We start from the raw sequence: 19964 nt of genomic DNA, 5'->3' as shown, positions 1-19964 counted from the left end.
CCTGAGAAATGCTGCCCCTTTTAAAATGCAGCACTGTGTTCAGAAGTCACACACGGAATAACTATCTAATCACCCCATCTCTGTCAGTGCTTTCTGGGGCCTCAGAAGCAGCAGCCTGCGGTCTTTCAGCCATTTTTCCAATTTGTAATGACTAAAGAAGGTTTCCGTATTTATCCTTACAAGTTCCCCTTTGCTTCATGGAGGGGTTCTGAAAAGCCATCATGCCTTGTCCTTGTAGGAACAAAGACGGGAAGGAAAGCTTTGAGGGGGGGAATAGAATGAGTCAACCCCTGTTCCTGTCTCCCCACCTTCTTGTGGTCTCTCTCCCTCCTACCTCCTCCTTCCTGGACCTGGGGAAATCCCAGGCTGACCGGAGTGTTTCCCTATAGACCATTTTCCTCAAAGGTGATGAAGTTCCAAATTCAAAACTTAAACCAATTAAAACATTCTAAAGAGACATCACCTTCCAATCACCTGTAAATTATTAAATTCGCCTTCTTCTTACAGCTAAAAACAAGTTTTTAAACAAAAGGATCAAGGAATTGCTGAGGAAAAGTAAAGAAAAGTCAACTCTGGCTTACTAATAGCTTTGTCACTGACTGCTGTATGGTTCTGCGGTTCTTATAATAAAGGAAATGAAAATCCCAAAGACCAACAGTGAAGGCTGAGAATGGCAGCCAAGCACTAGACGAGAGCATTTTCCTACTCAAAATGTCCCCACTCATGCATGGATATTTGCTGAAGTTATGCAGAGTAAAGAGCTATCTTTATTAAACTGGTAAAAAATCTACCCTTGAACTTCTATTCATCCTTACATTTTCCTGAAGTTTCCCTCCCATCCCCTAACCTACAAATGAGGACACCAACTCCCATACTTCTCTCCTGAGTAGACACGGGCTTTCCGCGTGAGGGTGTAGGTTTTTGTGTTTGCTCCTTTCCGGAGAGGATCGTCCAGAGGTGACTGGCATGGCGGATCCTCCAGAGGGTTCCAGTAGCTCTGCTCACACATACCCCGCAACAAGATCTCCGCCAGCTGCCTGGCTATTGTCTGGGGACACAAAGGAGCAAAGGCACAGCCATGAATCTATTTTGTATCATTCATTCATTCATTCATTCATTCACTCATTTAATAAATATTTTTTAGTCATGACTTTGTCATCGCTGTTCCAAGACTCATCATTAAAAATTCCTACTCCTATGATGAAAATTATATCAGTTGATGACAAAAAAAAGAAAATATGATACACTAAGATAGTTGAAAGATTAAAAAAAAATAAGTTCATGCCCTTCAAATGCTGCCCTGCCTCTGTGATATTCTGGAACACTAAACATGTTTTACACCGGAAACAACTGAAACTTTTAGTTAAGCTCTTTTCCAAAAGCTCTTATAAATAATAGGTGAACTGCAAATATTTTCATCACCTCCCAACCGAGGCCTGCCAAAGCCCGACCCTGGCTGAAAGCCAGTACCCAACCTAGATGATGTAATCCCTGAAAAAAATCTCTTCGTTGATGATAAGATGATGTTCAGTGAGGATTTTTAGAATGTCTTCCTTCTTCGGAGTGCCAAGGGCAAGTCCTTCACAGCCCGGCCCTGCGACTCAGTACCTGAGGCCCCATTCTTACTGCATCCTGGCCCTTCAGCCCAAAGGCTCCCACTGGCCTTGAGCAAAGTGGAGAGCTGGCAAAGTGACTATGGCTACTGATCCAGAAGACTGTTTTTTTAAAGCTGGGTAGGGATCTCCTTTCTTACTGTGGAAACGCAGAAATATCCAGATCTTGTTCTTCTAAGTTAGGTGCAGATTCGTATGTTTTTCCAAGCTCTATAGCTCCACTGCCTAGAACAGCATCACGTACGATGTATGGGGGAGGGAGATGTGGCAGCTACTGAGAAGTACTTTGTTAACTGATGCATATCAGTTAACTTACCTCACAATCTTCCAGTGACAAAGAAGAGAAGTAAAAAAAAAAAATCCCTCCGAAAATAGAAGCACTGCATCTCAGGGTGGTCCAGGCCACCTCACAATCAGCCAGAGGTGGCCAAATACAACTTCAACCAGTAGGTTTTTCCACAAGGTTTTAGCATTCTTTGGAAGATGCAGACAAAGAATGCTGATCTTCCCTGACGACGAGACTTTTTAAATCGATATGTTCCAGAAGAGATCTTTGCTAGGCTTTCATCCGTGTGAACTCTCTTAAAACACCACAAGGAAACCTAAATGCAACCAAATCACTAGCTTAGTGGTTTCTGATAACCACTGGGTAAAGGGAAATTTTCTTCATTATCCCCAAGGAAGACCCACTAGTTTTAAACGTCTATAAAAATGTGAAATTAAATGCACTCCTATCATCCCCAACTGAGCCATCTGTAAAGATCTCATAAGAGCACGATTTTCAGGACCTAAACAGTTCCTGAACTGTTTTCTTAAACCTTCCATTACAGCCTCATTTTGATCTCACTGCAGTCATATAAGCTAATGACTTCTGCTGGAAGCGTCAACTAGCAAAAATAACCTCCACTCACTACAGCTGAGAAAAAAATGTTACAGGAGAAAAATGAACAAAGAACTTCACTTTCTGGATGTATCTGCCATGGAGATATTCTAAGGTTGTAAAAGTCTCTGTCCTCAAAACAGTTTGCTTGTCCACTGCTGGATAGCTCATGCTAGATATCATTTTCCCTCAAGGCATTAACCTTCCGGAGAGATTTTTAAAATGAGGTTTTGATGTGATTGCACATTTTAAAGGCATCACCACGTCATGCATTACCGATTAGGAAGGATGTTGGCTGTGTTCACTGAAATCTCACATGAAGTTCAGAAAAGGAGATTAAATATGAGAAATTATCAGCAAGATCACCAATAGCTATGATACCTTTTATGTTTTGTACTCTGGTTATATTTAGCTTGCAGTTTAAATGCCTAAAAATTGTTGGTAGCTACCCAATACATTTCAAATACATTTAGAATTAAAGGAAGGAAAGGAGAGAAGCTGGTCTGGAAGAAGACCTGAACTTCTTTGTACAAACTGGGTCATTAAATGCACTTTTTTGTATGTGATTTTAAATTGTGATAAAATTCACATAACGTAAAATGCACCATGTTAACCATTTTAAAGTGTACAATCCAGTGGCATTTAGCACATTCACCATGTTGTACAACCATGACCACTCTAGTTCCAGAACATTCTTTACCCTAAAAGGAAACCCCGTACCCTTTAAGAAGTCACTTTCCATTCTCCCTCCTTCCACCCACTGGGAACAACTAATCTGCTTTCTGTCACTATAGGTTTGCCTCTTCTGGACATTTCACATAAATGGAATCATATAATATGTGGTCTTTTTGTGTCTGGCTTCTCTTACTTAGTATAATGTTTTCAAGGTTCATCCATGTGGTAGCATGAATCAGTCTTTCATTCCTCTTTATAGCTGAATGATATTCCATTGTACGGCTAGACCACATTTTGTTTATTCAGTCATCAGTTGGTAGACATTTGGATTGTTTCCGTCATTTGGCCATTGTCAATAGTGCTGCTATGAACATTCACATACAAGTTTTGATTTGAACAACTGCTTTCAATTATTTGGAGTACTTATCTAGACATGGGGTTGCTGTGAATGTACTTTTAAATCCTTCTCTGCTATGGTCTCACACCAGAGTTTACAAAGCAACTTTTTTACCTCATAAGGATATCATAAATTTGTAATTATCAGCTAATCTAAAAAGAATCATACAGCAATTAAGGCTGATAGAAACACTGTCTTATGAGTGGCAACAGCTGGAGAAGTTTCCTGATGTCCACTGGAAACCAAGACACCAGTGTAGACTTCCCAGGAAATGCTTCTCAAATAGAGTGGGCAAAGACTCACTTGTGGAAACTAGAAAATACGGATTTTCAGGCCCTGCTGCAGACTGACTCAGTTGGCGTTTCTTTTTTTTTTATTTTATAAATTTTATTTATTTATTTATTTATTTATTTTTGGCTGCACTGGGTCTTATTTGCTGCCCGTGGGCAGTGAGTGGGGGCTACTCTTCGTGGCGGTGCACGGGCTTCTCATTGCAGTGGCTTTTCTTGTTGAGGAGCACGGGCTCTAGGTACCCGGGCTCAGCAGTTGTGGCATGCGGGCTTCAGAGCACAGCCTCAGTAGTTGTGGCGCATGGGCTTAGTTACTCCACGACATGTGGGATCTTCCCAGACCAGGGCTCGAACCCATGTCCCCTGCATTGGCAGGCGGATACTTAACCACTGCGCCACCAGGGAAGCCCTCAGTTGGCATTTTTGAGGTCAGGTACAGGGATGTGTGTTTGCTCAAAGTTCCTCAGATGGTTCTGATGCACACCTTTCGTTAAGCACTCAAGGGATTAGAAACAGTTTAAATTAGGTCATTTGAGAACCATCAACCAAGACCAAAGGCGTACTTGCAACTCAAGTGTGACATTGAGTGGGAAGTGACTCCCCCTTACATTAACACTAACCAGTCAGTTAACAGCTGCAAGTGCCCAGGGGCAGCTTTATCTACACAGGCTTTCTTTAGAATTCTCTTCACTGGGCTTCTCAGAAAAAAGAAAAAAAAAAAAAGAAGAAGAAGAAAACTGTCTTCCTTCCTAACATCTCTAGTCAGAATCCTATCTCACAGGATTTTTATAAGTTAAAACACATTGATTTGAAAATCATAAACCTTAGACGATAGTGGAAGATATTCTTTAATTTTGAAAAATAATATTGGAGTAAGCAGCAGGCAGATTCTCACAGTGCAGTGCACGCACTCAACCTTTTAACGAGGAAAAACCCTTTATTTCCTTAACGAAATATATATTTTTTGAGAGTCTATAAGCAATTTTGAAAGATTGGCATTTTATTTATTTTTATTATTTATTTATTTATTTATTTATTTATGGCTCCGTTGGGTCTTCGTTGCTGTGCACGGGCTCTCTCTTGTTGTAGCAAGCGGGGGCTACTCTTTGTTGTGGTGCGTGGGCTTCCCATTGCGGTGGCTTCTCTTGTTGCAGTGCACAGGCTCTAGGCATGCGGGCTTCAGTAGTTGTGGCTTGCGGGCTCTGGAGTGCAGGCTTGGTAATTGTGGTGCACGGGCTTAGATGCTCCGCGGCATGTGGGATCTTCCCGGACCAGGGCTTGAACCCGTGCCCCTGCATTGGCAGGCAGATTCTTAACCCCTGAGTCACCAGGGAAGCCCAAAAGATTGGCATTTTAAATGTGCTTTTAAAACAATTATAAGAACACTTGCCAATATAACCAGTTACTTTCATTGTGCTTCCAAATGTTAGAAGAAGCTATTCATGCTGACCAGTTCAGAAGTTTTATGGACTGTTGGGAGTAGGTCAGTTTGAGAGAAAAGATAGATGGCAACAATTTTTATCCATATTTTTGCAGGGTTTTTTCCCTTAAAGAACTGTGAAGATCAAAATGTTTTGTTTGAACTTCTGAGGGCACCCATAAATCATATCAATACATAAGTAGATATCGAAGACCAAGTGAGTTCTTGGTGGGGTGTGTGTGTGAAGTCGCCTGTCTTGTCTTACCTCCCATAATTCTAGGAAAGCCTATGGCTTAGCCATCTGGGCCAGTGAGTTGTATGTCCACATCCTTAGCATGAAGATACAGCCTCATTTCCCACGATAGGAATCTCTTAGCCTTGCCCAACTGAACACTCTCCCACAGCATTTAAAGGACTCATGATAATGGGAGGACAACAGCGTGGATGACGAGACCAAGGACACTGCAGTCTTAGTGGGGCTGCCACATCGGCTGGGGCCTGGGGCACTTCTTAGCTTCCATGAGTACCAGGCCTTCATCCAAACACTCGATGACTCTGGCTCTGAAGGGTAAATTGTGGAGGTATAATTAATGAGCCTCCCAGACAGGAAGGTGAAAGGTTTAAAAGGAAAGAGAGAGAACTCAAGTCAACAGGAGAGCCAAGCTGCTGATCAACCAGTTTATTTAACTAGCTTTTCTATTTCTGGGTTTTATGGTCAATATAGTTAGTCAAACAGCTAGGTTCTCCTCAGGATCTAATCTGCTTTGCTCTGTCTGGGTTTTGGTATGAATCATCAGCATACAACTAACCCTTCACCACACTGGCATCAGGAGGGTATACCTTCTAACTGCTATACAGGATGCATTTTTTATGTTTCAAGAGAGAGCATTACCGAGAAGCAACTGAAAAGATGCTCAACAGCATTAGCCATCAGGGAATGTAAATCAAAACCACAATGATACAGCACTTCACACCCACTAGGATGGCTAGAACTAAAAAAAAAGATAATAAACACGTGTTGTTGAGGGTGTGGAAAAACTGGAACCCTCATAATTTTTGATGAGAATGTAAAATGGTGCAACTGATTTGACACATAGTTTGGCAGTTCCTCCAAATGTTAAATGTAGAGTTACCATACGATCTAGCAATTCCATGCCTAGGTATATACTCAAGAAAAATGAACCCATATATACACATAAAAACTTGCATGAGAATGTTTGTAGCAGCATGATTCATAATAGCTGAAAAGTGGAAACAATAAATGTCTATTGACTGATGACTGAATAAACAAAAATGTGGCCTATCCATACGATGGAATATCATTCTGCAACAAAAAGGAATGAAAGACGGATACATGGTATAACGTGAATGAACCTTGAAAACATTATGCTAAGTAAAGGAAGCCAGTCACAAAAAAGACCCCACACTGTATAATTCCATTTATATGAAATGTCCAGAATAGGCAAACCATAGAAACAGGAAGTAAATTAGTGGCTGCCAGAAGCTGGGGAAAGGGAAGAATGGGGATTGACTAGTCACGGGCATGGAGATTTTTGGGGAGTGATGAGAATGTTCTGAAATTAAATATTAGTGATGGCTGAACAATTCTGTGACTACTAAAATCCAATGACTTTGGGTGAATGTATGATGTGTATATATATACATATATATGTATATACATATGCTTCACTGAGATATAATTTATAATGTATAATGTCTATATTACATAGTATGTTATGATATATAATATATAATTTATGATACACGTATGAAAGAGAGAGCGGCACTTGAAGTGCCTCGGGCCTCAGCCAAGTCATTAGTTACACTTACCATCCGCAGGTTCTGGGTTGTTCTCGTTTCCACGGCTCTGAGGATCTCTCTAAATCTCCCGACTCCTCTCGTCAAGTTCCTGTGTGCACACAGAGTTTGACAGAGTTTCCGTCTGGCGTGTATTAATGTTAAATATTTTATACACATATTTCAATGCATTTTGCCTACATAAAAGCTGTTGGCGAGACTGTAAGCAATCACTCTGCACATGCCTGTCCATCTTGGTTCAACTCTGAAAAGTCTGACCTAGGATCAATGGTCTTTTGAACTTCCACAATTCAATTTTCTCAAGAAAATAAATGTCGGAAGATCAGATCCGAGGTAAAAAAAAAAAAAAGGCAAGATATCTTTCCAGAGTCTATCTTCCACCTCACAGTGGCTGAGGAGTTTTCCTGCTCTGCTGAGTGGTGCTGAAAACTCTATCTTTTCACCGCAAGGTGGGTGGCCAAGGGGTACAGGAGTATCAACAAGGCACTGTGTGCAATGTGGGAAAGGCTTCTTGTGACCTGCAACCTTTACAGGCAAGACAAAGAGAAAAGGTATGAAACATGAGGGGCTCCACCAAGCAACCACTCCGCGTCTTCGAGAACATACATCACTGCCCAGTAAACCCATCGGCCCCTCCTGCCCCCAGCGGGGCAGGAGGTCACGGCCCCTCCCACAGCTAGTGAGCGCTGGCTGGAGGCTGGCGCCACCTGACTGGGGCCAGCATACCTCATTTTGGTGCCCACACACCCCACAGAGACGTGCAGGGTGACACGTTGCATGAAGGGATAGTAATTCGTTAGTAAATCCCGGTCCCTATGCCCAGACCCCACTTGCTGTCTGCCCCCTCTGAAGGCTGTGCCTGACCCATTCAGCTGGGAGCGTTTCCCAGCAGGTCCCTTTACATCGAGCACCGCCACCTCCTACGACAGAACCCCGTGATATTTATAACCTGCTCGTTAGAACACATCTCAGCTTTCCAAAAAAGCCACAGAGTGGGTCAGCCGGTGCGGACCTGTCAGCCAGCCTCTGCAGTCTGTGGCAGATGCTTTAGGTATTCAGCTCTCTTCTTGGATGACATTTTAAATCACACAAAGGGATTAAATCAAACTGAAGGTGGGTTCTGTATGCTACGAGCACTCACAAGGGCTATTAATTCGTGTCTTATACCTAACGTGACATCCCAGGACGCTGATTCACAAGAACAGCCCCAGAACTTGAAGGTAATGGTTTATTGGCACAGATACATCAATACTCCCATATTCCTCTCACCCACACATATCAGATGATACCAGATCAGAAGCTTTACGGTGGCGTAAAAAGAGAGGCTTGTGCTTGGCAGTCCAGGCAGCACTAAAAGAGACGTGAATAAAAATTAGGTAACAGGCCCTGGGACATGCAATCTACGCTGCTGTTTTCCCCTTCATTTGCCTTCATGGGATCTGTGTTCACAGGCACCAGCGTACATTTGCTTTGGACTGAAGCTCGGCTCTGTTAAGTAACATGGTGGGGAGAAAACAGCTACAGCTGAAAAAAGGGATGGGCAGGGCAGAGCAGTCTCATTTTATTCCAGAATCGCAGATTAAGCTCCTACTATGTACAAGAAGAATGGCGTTTTGAACTGTGTGAAATAAGGTGGGACTGAGACAATATAGTTGGAGACCCAGGTTTAAAGGGCTGTTTTAGCAGGGTGGAAATTAGGCCTTGAGTAGGCAGTATCAAGTCTATATGTTATAAGTCAGGGGAGGCTATAAGATGGGAATTGGCCATTTGGAATGTCTCCCAGGCCCTCGTTGCAGAGTGAGATACCTATCCAGTTACGGAAGCACAGAATTGTCTAGCTATAAGTGATCTGACACAGCCTAGTCCACTAGGACACAGAAGAGAAACGGCTTGCTCAGACCTCCACACCCAGTGAGAGGGCGAGCTGGGACCTTCCTACCCAACCTCTCACCTTCCTGACAAAAGAAATGTGAGCCCCCAAACTGAAGTGCAGCTCTAGAAGAAAGAACAAAATATGCGTATGAGAAAGGTCTACGTTTTACATCATTAATATGAAAATTAATATATATACATAATACAAATCGGATGCGTTCCAGTGCTCCCAGCTAATGAGATTCTCCTAGGAACTGGTTCAAAACTGGAAAGGAAATCTGCTGGCCCAGGTGAAGCAGCCTGGTGTCCAAGGGTGAGGCCTCAGCTGCCCTAAATGAGAACCGACGGGTAGAGAAATTCAATTCCCCTCTGAGGCCGAGGTGTGGGTTCTCCCGTGCAGGACCGACGCCCTCTGGTGGCGACTGCAGGAAGTCCCCGTGACCGAGAGGACGCCGCACAGGAGGCCAAACCGGTAGCAGCTGAGGGCGTATTCCTGACGCATTGACACTGCCTTTGAGGCAAATTCAAGTTTTTCTCAAACTGCTTCCAGTTTACTTCTGGGAAGAGCTTAGGATTCAGAATCAAATTCTTCCTGAAGCTGGGAGGAATCCGGCTTGTAAACGGCGGATCTGCAGTAACCGCAGAATGTCTCAGAAGGCCTCCGGCTGTGCTGGTCAAACGGCACCGTCAGGACAGCCATGAGGCCGCCTGTCCACCCACAGGGCAGGAGGGAGGGGGACTGGGGGTGAGAGATCATCCAGCTTAAATATCAGAAAAGGAAATAAATATCCTAAACCCAAAGACATGCAATTCTCCGCAACTCTTGTACCATTCATACATGTTTTTAGTCACATAATTTTATTCAAGCAATCACGTCCACTGTTGCCATGACAGCAGAAAAAAAATTTTTTAAGCTAGATGGAGAATCATGATAGAAAGGAACAAAAAAAGGAATCAACTTGCAAGAATTACATTCTAAAGGCTATGAAATACCCCAATTTGAGGGAAATAAACAAAAGCCACATGATTGTTTTCATGTCTCTAAACTCTTAGTTTATTCTTAAAATGTGGAGACCCATGAACTATCTGGAATGAACCGCTGCTTAAAAACTCCACTCCAAAATGAAGAGAAGAGAGACAAGGAATTTCCCCGGTTTTGAGGGTTTCCACCGACGCTCGACATGAGGTCATTTGTTCCATTTCAACACCCTTGACTGAGAGAGTGCAATGATGTCAAAATCCATTATGGTAAACTATTCTTAAAAGGAAGGTTCTGGCCAGCATTCGAGCAGCAGGCACTGGCAAGCTGTCAGAACTTGGGGTCCACCTCCTGCGCCTCGCTTCCTGAGCTGGGTGCGCTTCTCTCCACGTGGAACGGTTCCCAACAGCTAAGCTCTTACCACAGAGAAAGGGCCTGCAAGTCCCTTGAGCACCAAATGGCTGTTCAGCCCGACAGGCAGGCAAAACCTGCTAACATCACCGACAGTCCCCAGCCCAGCAGGGAGAGCTCAGGCCAGCGTCCTCAGCCTTGCTCTTGTGCAAACCCAGGCAAAGGAAAGCCCATCCACGGTTCACAGGGACACGTTCTAAAGCTCCCTTGACCTACTTCCTTTTTTTCTTCCCTCCTCCCTTTTCCATCAGGTTTCCTCCTCCTCCCCCTGAGCCTCCTCCTTCCAGGTCTCGTGTGCTGGCCCTTAGGTCAGTGCAGAAGCATGACTTCCTGAGGACATCCAGGGAGGGCACTGACTGGCCAGCTCTCGGCCTCCCTCTTTGGGCCCTGAAAGCAGCACTTCTGAAGGCTGGTCTCTGAAATGTACATTCTGACGTACAAACCTACAATCGAACCAAGGGGGAAACGTATACAGGAAGGAAGCCAGAGTTCCACAATCAAAATCCAAACGGAAAACCAAGGCTGGGAGAAACTCGGAGACCGGAGAACTATTTCACCTTGTGATGGGCAGCTATTTCACCTGCAAGCTCAATATATTTTTTTTTTTTTACATTTTTTATGTTCACTTCTTGGGAGCAGGGTGGGAAAATACAATTCTTCCCTTAACCTGTCCTTCCAAATTCTCTTCTAACCTCAGAGTTTGGCCCAGGCCACCAATGCACTCAAATTCAATCTCAACTGTCATTGTCACTGCAAACTCAAAGTTCTGATGTGAATAAAATACTGGATGTCAAATTCCTGGGTAACAAGGGAAAGGTGCCACTGCCAGCGTAGGTTCAGTATTTTTTCTCCTTCTCTGTGGTGGAGAACTTTATAACTAAAGATCAATATTAGAACAAGTCAACACAGTAGATCTCCTAGAGCTAAGAAATCGTTTGGCTTTTTCCATTTTCTTTCTTACCAACTGGCGCTTCTGAATCTCTTAAGCAGTAGGTTGTTTCAATAATTACTGAGCACCGTTACATATCGGGTTCCAGGCTCATCCCTGAGGATACGGCACAGCACCAGGAAGCTTGGATGGCTTCACATCCCCCATAAGAACATAAGCGCCGTGAGGACCAAGATCTTTGTTTTGCTCACTGCCATATCCCAAGCCCCTCAAACAGAGCTGGCATCCAGAAAGTGCTCAGTAAATATGTGTTGAATGAATGAAATTCAGAACCACCATGAGCTGAGTGAACCACGACCCCGAGGGGATGCATTTTCTACCTGTTTCTTACCCCCTTCGTTCTCACTGCACATGACCTGGCAGGCAGCACAGCAAGCTCCCTTTAAACCGAATACGTCTCATACATCCTCAGTCGTGTTCACAGCATGGGTGCCTGGGGGGAGCAGGGACATGCCTGTAGCAAGCAACGTACCCAGGCATGCCCAGCCTGCCAGGTTCTAGAGGGTTGTGTGGATAATGAGGATTTCGAGACTTTTGAAAAAACCTTTCAGACAGTTCAGGGAAACCTTGCTGCCCAGGTGCCTTTCCACGTGCTCCTCTCTCTCTTTAAAGAGTCTTAAGTCATCCTTCAAGACCCAGGTCAAAGGGCACCTTTGAGAACCTTTTCTGAGCTTCCCCAGGAAGATACGACACTGCCTCCTGGTGTTGCCGACAAGTTTGTACATTTTTTTTTTTTAATTTATTTTTGGCTGCGTTGGGTCTTCGTTGCTGCACGTGGGCTTTCTCTAGTTGGGGCAGGAGGGGGCTACTCTTCGTTGCGGTGCGGTGGCTTCTCTTGTTGCGGAGCATGGGCTCTAGGTGCACGGGCTTCAGTAGCTGTGGCACGTGGGCTCAGTAGTTGTGGCACGCTGGCTCAGTAGTCGTGGCTCGCGGGCTCAGTAGTCGTGGCGCACGGGCTTAGTTGCTCTGCGGCATGTAGCATCTTCCCGGACCAGGGCTCGAACCTGTGTCCCCTGCACTGGCAGGCGGGTTCTCAACCACTGCGCCACCAGGGAAGTCCAAGTCCAAGTCCAACCTGTGCTTTTCCTTTTCCTTTGTGTTTATGTCTGCGGTCATCTTGAGAGCACAGGCCCTCTCGTACTCACCTCTTCTTGTTCCAGCTGCCTCACACAGCCAACCAGGTACCCAGTGACCCTCAGCCAGCTTTCTGCGGGGTGAGGGCCATCTTACACTCTGAAATCCCCTTCCCCATCTCCTGGCTGAAAAGCATGTTTGTGATCACAGAGAGGACAACGGAAGAGATCCTTCTCACACCAGGAGGTCCACCCTGTCAGTGTCTGGACACTGTCAGCACTTACAACCCTAGAAAAACACAAAAGTACCATGTATCCCTAGGTCAATTTCTCTTCGTTCTCAGGCTTGGGAATTGCTTCCCCTTCATTTATGCAACCCTTAGTATCATCTATGTGGAAAGAGTCTGGAATCGAAACCTGAGCTCCAGACCCGGAAAGTGGGAGAAGAAAAAGACATCCTTCAAGGTACGGAAGGCCACTTCTGGCCGGCTGTCAGGGAGCTGTTTTTCCCAGAATGGATTCCAGCTTCTCCCTCTGTGCACACTCTTTGCCTCCGATCCAGTGACATGCATTTGTGAAGACAGATGGCTTGCTGTAGTCAAGGGCCAGGGATCAAACCCACAACCTTGGCCTCATTAGCAAAGGACTCTCTCTGATCACTGGAGCGAGCCAGCTGCAACCTAGATATAGCAATGGAGGGTGTGACAACCGTGCACGCCGGGACCCGAGCAAGCGGGCGAAGCTTCCGTAAGTCTCGTTTCAAACCCAATGAGAGTCATACTAGGCTTAACAACATTTTTTTTTTTTTTTTTGCGGTACGCGGGCCTCTCACTGTTGTGGCCTCTCCCGTTACGGAGCACAGGCTCCGGACGCGCAGGCTCAGCGGCCATGGCTCACGGGCCAGCCGCTCCGTGGCATGTGGGATCTTCCCAGACCGGGGCACGAACCCGTGTCCCCTGCATCGGCAGGCGGACTCTCAACTACTGCGCCACCAGGGAAGCCCAACAACATTTTTTTGACCACCCTGGCAACGAGGGCTTCCTCGTGACGAAAGCAGAGCAAACCAGGCATCCTAGTCAGCTGGCCAGGCAGCCACGGTACAGGGAGCAGCTGGGTCCCAGCAGCAGAGACACAGGTGGATGAGGCACAGGGAGCCCTGGGGGGCCCGGCCTGCTCACGCCTGGGACATGCGACAGCCAGACAAACTGTCCTGCCTGTGATGTATGACAGCCGGACAAACTGCTGTAGGGGCTCAGACGGAAGGACTACGCACCCTCCTACCCATTCTCTCCCGTCATCCCGACCCCGAGGCTCTGGGGAAACATGCAATACGGAAAGGCCTGCTCCTCTCCCCTCCTCCTTCCTTTCAACCTTTGGAAATGAGTCAAAGGATATCAATCCTCATTCAGACAATACACAGCGAGTGTCCACTATGCACAAAGAGAGGACCCCGGGGATGCGGTGCTGGGCCAGCCAACGAACGTGCTTCCTCCCCCAGACCTGGATCGTAACGAGGCTCAACTTGACCCGAGAGGCCTCACAGCACCTAACGCAGAGCTGGACTCCTCAACCTGACAGCACTTTAAACAAACAAACCAGAGCGCATCTAACATACGAGGCTCGCTCTTCAGAGCATCCACTGGAAATCCACGTACTCATCTAATCTACATCCTCAAACTGAGGCAAAATAGAACGCGGACTCTGGAGTCAGTCTGGGCTCAGACCCAAGCTTTTCCACTTAACTAGTTGTTGACCTTGGGCAAATGCTTGCCTCAGTTTCCTCATCTGTAAAATGGTGAGAACAAATGTACCCACGTCATAGACTGGCTGTAGGAATTAAATGAGTTCATACATGGAGTAAGTGCTTTTTAAGCATTCACCATGATTATCACTATTATCCTCAAAACTCTGCCATGGATCAAAACAGTTTTGGAATTCTGGAATCTACCTTCCAGTCAATGCACAGACATGAAAGTCTGTTTTACTTCTTTGGAGTCATTTAATTTTGAAGGAAAAAAAAAGATATTCGCCAGTTTGATTCATTCATTCACTCTGCTATTTACTGAAAGCCTACCATGCTCACGATGACAAAAGACACGACTGATGTCAGGTGGAAGAGTGAAAAGCTCTCTCCTGAGGCCCTGTGGTCACTCTCGCAGGAAAGGATGGCGACATCGCCTAGGAGTGCTGGTGTTCATGGGGAAGGGCAGAGAGTCTCCGCCAAAGGCCACCGGGCGAGGGTCAGAGCCCAACAACACGGATGAGGCAGAGGAACCAAGGCTGTTAGCAGTTGAGTCCTTCTTGTTCTGGCTCAGTTAATACGGGTTGGCTCTGAATCAATTTGAGGTTGCTCTGATTCAATCAACAGGGGCCAGTCCAAACTCAAACATGTGAGCTTGCGTGGCTGAGCCACTAGAGGTGGTTTAGTGGCTCAAACCAGTGGTCCAGGCGGTTTAGCCACTGAAGTTCTAGGACAGCCTGATACAAAGCTGACAAGAGAAAAGCTCAGCACCAACATCATTCACTTCCACAGAGGGAAGTGTTTGCTCAAGACCAGCCCGAGGTGGAAGACACACACGCATGTAGCATGAGGAGTGCAAGAGAGGCCAGGGCTCCATGGCCTGCCTCCAAGAAGGGACATAGCTTATTACGTGGAGCCCTGATACGCACCAGGCCAATCTAATACTCATCTAAAATGTCAGTAATAGGGCCTCCCTGGTGGCGCAGTGGTTGAGAGTCCGCCTGCCGATGCAGGGGATACGGGTTCGTGCCCCGGTCTGGGAGGATCCCATATGCCGCGGAGCGGCTGGGCCCGTGAGCCATGGCTGCTGGGCCTGCGCGTCCGGAGCCTGTGCTCCGCAACGGGAGAGGCCACAACAGTGAGAGGCCTGCATACCGCAAAAAAAAAAAAAAAAAATGTCAGTAATAAAGCAGAAGGAAAACAATCTAGGAGGTAGAACTGGTCTGCTAACAATATGGCTTCAAACATTCATGAATTCTAAGCATAGTTAGAAGGTCACATAGTTAGAAGGACTTTTGACCATCCTGTTCATCCAGTCACTTGGGCTGTGGAGGGGGGAAAGGCAGAGAGGACATCAAGTTGGGGGGGGCAGTCCTTCCAGATGGACCACAGTACTTAAGCTGAAGGCTCAATACAAGGATAAGAGGGCAGTGTTCACTTCCATTTCAATAGCAGGAAACAGAACTGCATTTCCAAAACAACCTCTGGGGACAATATTTCAAAAGTTATGGCAAGTGAGAAAAAATCCAAGGGACTCAGTTTAAAAATAATATATATAGGACTTTAGGGATTTCCCTGGTGGCGCAGTGCTTAAGAATCTGCCGCCAATGCAGGGGACGCGGGTTCAAGCCAGGAAGATCCCACATGCCGCGGAGCAGCTAAGCCCGTGCTCCGCAACTACTGAGCCTGCGCTCTAGAGCCCGCGAGCCACAACTACTGAGCCCGTGTGCCACAACTACTGAAGCCCGTGTGCCTAGAGCCTGTGCTCCACAACAAGAGAAGCCACCGCAACGAGAAGCCCGCGCACCGCGATGAAGAGTAGTCCCCAATCGCCACAACTAGAGAAAGCCTGCACGCAGCAACGAAGACCCAACGCAGCCAAAAATAAAATAATAAAATTAAAAAATATATATATATAGGACTTTAAATGTCCAGGAGTCACGGGTCCAAACGCCTTCAGGAGCCAAGCAGGCAAGAGATGGGGGTGAGGAGAGCTGAGCAGGGACGGGGAGTGGCAGCAACTCTGAAGGCGGCGCTCAGGCCGGGTCAGCCCGAGGGTCCCATTCAAAACCAGACCAGGCACCCTCGGAGGGGAAAGGAGGAGCTGGGCCACGAAGCAGGCACATAAAAGCCTCCGGGATTTTTCTCGGGGAAAACAAAGCAGTATTGCCCAGTTTGAGGCAACATGGTGAAGCTTGGAATCCTCACAGGTTCTTGTGAGTCAGGCTGGGAAAGACTAGCAAGTTGGGGATAGAAAAGAAGGAAAGGGCAAAGGTTGAGAGTGATCATGAGACGAAGAACAGAGACTGGAATGTGCGACATCTGGAAACAAGGCGAAGGGAAACAGTACCAGACGCTGGGCCTCCACGGGAGGGGTAAGAGCCCGGCAAACAGGCTTCACCTTGCTGTACCTGCCTCCCCATCTGTAAAATGGGACTAATACCTGCTCCTGAGGCCTGGATAAGATGATGCCTGTAAAGCCGCTGGCCCAGCGCTCAAAATCACGTAATCCTCCCATTCCCCACCCTCCCCTAACCCTCGAACCACCCCCCATCTGGTCCTCTGTTCCACACGTAAACTGTTGTCGGGTAAAAGCCAAAGACAGACACTGGTACGTTCGTGTACCTCTGGTTTAGCAGAAAACACTGCAACATCAGAACTGGTTTCCATCATATACTATGGTCAACATTTTTTTCTCAGCGGACAAGTATTTATTTAGCATCTTCTGTAGTCTTATACACGAAGAAACAAAGGCTCAGAGAAATTATGTAACGTGCCCATGATCATCACACAGCCCACAGAAAGAAGAGCTGGTATTTGAACCCAGGCCCAGTCTGACTCCAGTGCCCAGAAAAGTTGATGATCCCTGTCATGCAGAAGCCTGCAAACAAGTCTGGAAACTGTGACTAACTCCCATGACACAAAAGCAAAAGCACAACAGGGCAGAAGAGAAGCAAGGAAGGCTGGGAACAGCGAGGGCCAGGCCAAATTCCTACCGGGACACACTTGGCTCTGAGGAAGGGCTGTGATTCATGGCCCCTGCCAGTGGCAGCAGACCACAGAGGGACAGCAGAGCATCTCTGCCACGTGGGCTGACCTTCACGGCAGAAGGAGAACTCCGAAGTGGGCCAGGATGGACAAAGAGACTAACATGGACAAAAGGATGACAGTCTAAAAACGGGTCTGTCCACAGTTCGTTAGGACAAGCTTCTACATCAGAGGCTTCCATCCTATGCCTCACAGAGTGGCCCTTCCCAGTCAGAATTCACATCCAATCACTCAGATGGTGAGCTCAACGGTACCTTTGCACCATCTATAGAGAAAAAGCTTTGCTAAGCACATGAGCAGGGCGAACATGATCTGTGGGGAGAATATTTAATTTGCTCAGCAGAATAAGCTGTTTTCAAGCCCTTCTAAGCCATCCAGAAGAGCGGACATTTACTAATAGACCCCTGACAAGATAATTACAAATGAGTCCTCTCTCTCATGAAGAAAGCCTCCCTAAGACTTTCAGCTGCTGGGAACTTCCCTGGTGGCACAGTGGTTGGCACTCCACGTTCCCAATGCAAGGGGCCTGGGTTCGATCCCTGGTCAGGGAACCCGTGCATGGATTCCCACATGCATGACGCAGCTAGGAGTTCACATGCTGCAACTGAGGAGCTGGTGAGCCTCAACTAAGGAGCCCACGAGCTGCAACTAAGACACAGCGCAGCCAAATAAATAAATAAAATAAATAAATAAATAAATAAATAAATAAATAAATAAATAAATATATATATATATATATATATATATATATTTTTTTTTTTTTTGCGGTACGTGGGCCTCTCACTGTTGTGGCCTCTCCCGTTGTGGAGCACAGGCTCCAGACGCGCAGGCTCAGCGGCCATGGCTCACGGGCCCAGCCGCTCTGCATCATGTGGGATCTTCCCAGACCGGGGCATGAATCTGTGTCCCCTGCATCGGCAGGCAGACTCTCAACCACTGCGCCACCAGGGAAGCCCTGAAAGGGACTTTCAGCTGCTTCAGGACAGAGACGGGGTCTTCCAGGGTAAGACCAGCTGCACACCTGCTAGTCACAGGGCTGCTGTGAGGATCACACGAGGCCACAGTCACTGCTCAGTAAATGTTCGCCATCATCGCCTTCTTCTGAAGTGACATGAGCTGGTCCCACGCCACCCCCAGCCCATTGTTCCAGATGGTTCTCCCACCAACCTAGCGAGCAGACAGGACTCGTTACGCTCAACTGACAGAGAGGGAAACTGAGTCCCAGAGAGGGAATGGGAGAGGCCCGCCCAACAGCGCTGAGCGGGCAGCGGAGCCAGGACCGGGATCCCCAATGCAGGAATCCTTCCCCTGCCCCTGCTCGGTGTCCTTCTATCCACCCCAACTATTTTTTAAAACTTTTTGTTATATAAAATATAGACAGAGGAAGCCACATAAAACAAATATATCACTTAAGAAATTATTACAAGGCAAAAACACTTGTAACTATCACCCAAGTTTAAAAAAAAAAAAAAAAAAGGATAGTTGTCACTCACCCCATCCCAGTTAACAGGCCTCTCCATCCAACCAAAGTAACTGCCCCCTGACTTTCATAGTCATGGCTTCATTCCATTCCTTACGGCTTAATCACTCAAGTATACATCCCTGCACTTGCCCGTTTTTTTTTTTTTTTCTTACTTGATGAGTCTTTAAAATCTCTGTTAATCTACAGGTTCCCTTTCTACCTCTTTCTTTTCCTTACAATTTGTCAGTTAAAAAATCTGAACTGCTTGACCTGTAGAGATTCCCATTGGCTGGAAAACCACACAGTCATGCAGTTCGACAGGAAAACCACAGAGTCATGCAGTTTGATATATTCCTCCTTTCCCTGTATTTCTTGCATTTGGGAGCTGGATTTTGAGGCTTCACCCATTCAGGTTCAATCCCTTTGCAAGACTTTGCCAGTGGTGTGTTCTTCCATCAGGAGGCACATCGGGTCCAGCTGTCGCTCTTTTTTTGCTGTTAGCTGCCCTTGATGCTTGATGGTTAGATACGCTAATTCACTGGGAGTTACAAAATGGTGACATTCTAATTCTCTCACTGTATTTTCACGTACTAGTTGGAATAATTTTATAGGGAGGTGTTTCCCTTCATCTAATATTTGGTTTTCCAGTTCATATAGTAAATGGAGGAAAAACATTTGATTCTTTCTTTCTGTCTACTTTGTTAGATACTGAATTAGAACTCATGAATTTAAACATATTTGATGAGACTATTGCCATTTTTATCCTTCTTGAAATTCAAATTTTCCCATATATGGCCTGAATTCCGTGTTAGAAAACATAGCCCTAGAAATCTTTGATAGTTCTCTTGCTATCTGATATGTAGAGATTTTACAGGTTTGTCTTATTTATTTCCTACCCCAGAACTGAATGAGGTTTTTTAAATTGGAAAATGATACTTCAAGATCACAACCTAGACGCTAGGGACCGTCATTGTTACTGGGTCAGTCACTGAGCCAAACCTCCTCTCCTCTCCTTGTCTCTCTGAAGGACTTATTTAAAGGACCTCCTCTCTCTCTCTCTCTCACTCTCTCTCTCTCTCTCTCTCTCTCTCTCTCTCTCTCTCACACACACACACACACACACACACACACACACAAACATATATGTGTATATCTACACACATGCACATACAAATACATACAGACACACACACACACACACACACAGATACCTAATGATTTCATACTGATATTTCCAATTCAGTCATTCAAATTGAGGACTACACTACAAATAACAAATGCTGGAAAGGGTATGGAGAAAAGGGAACCCTCCTACACTGTTGGTGGGAATGTAAGT

General features: G+C 46.1%; 1 protein-coding gene across 4 annotated transcripts in view; it reads right to left on the bottom strand.

Annotated features, from left to right (window-relative positions):
• Positions 1-19964, bottom strand: part of TTC7B (tetratricopeptide repeat domain 7B) — a 242003-nt gene that overhangs the window by 127347 nt on the left and 94692 nt on the right. For all 4 annotated transcript variants that reach the window (XM_060095729.1, XM_060095730.1, XM_060095731.1 and 1 more), the window contains exons 6-7: positions 7106-7184; positions 876-1048 (exon numbers count right to left, since the gene is read on the bottom strand). In XM_060095729.1, coding sequence (XP_059951712.1) covers positions 876-1048; positions 7106-7184 — 252 coding nt within the window. The remainder of the gene's footprint in view (positions 1-875; positions 1049-7105; positions 7185-19964) is intronic.

Source organism: Mesoplodon densirostris, chromosome 4 (assembly GCF_025265405.1).
Source record: "Mesoplodon densirostris isolate mMesDen1 chromosome 4, mMesDen1 primary haplotype, whole genome shotgun sequence".
In the NCBI taxonomy this organism is placed as follows: Eukaryota; Metazoa; Chordata; class Mammalia; order Artiodactyla; family Ziphiidae; genus Mesoplodon; species Mesoplodon densirostris.
This window is presented reverse-complemented; position numbering and strand designations above follow the sequence as displayed.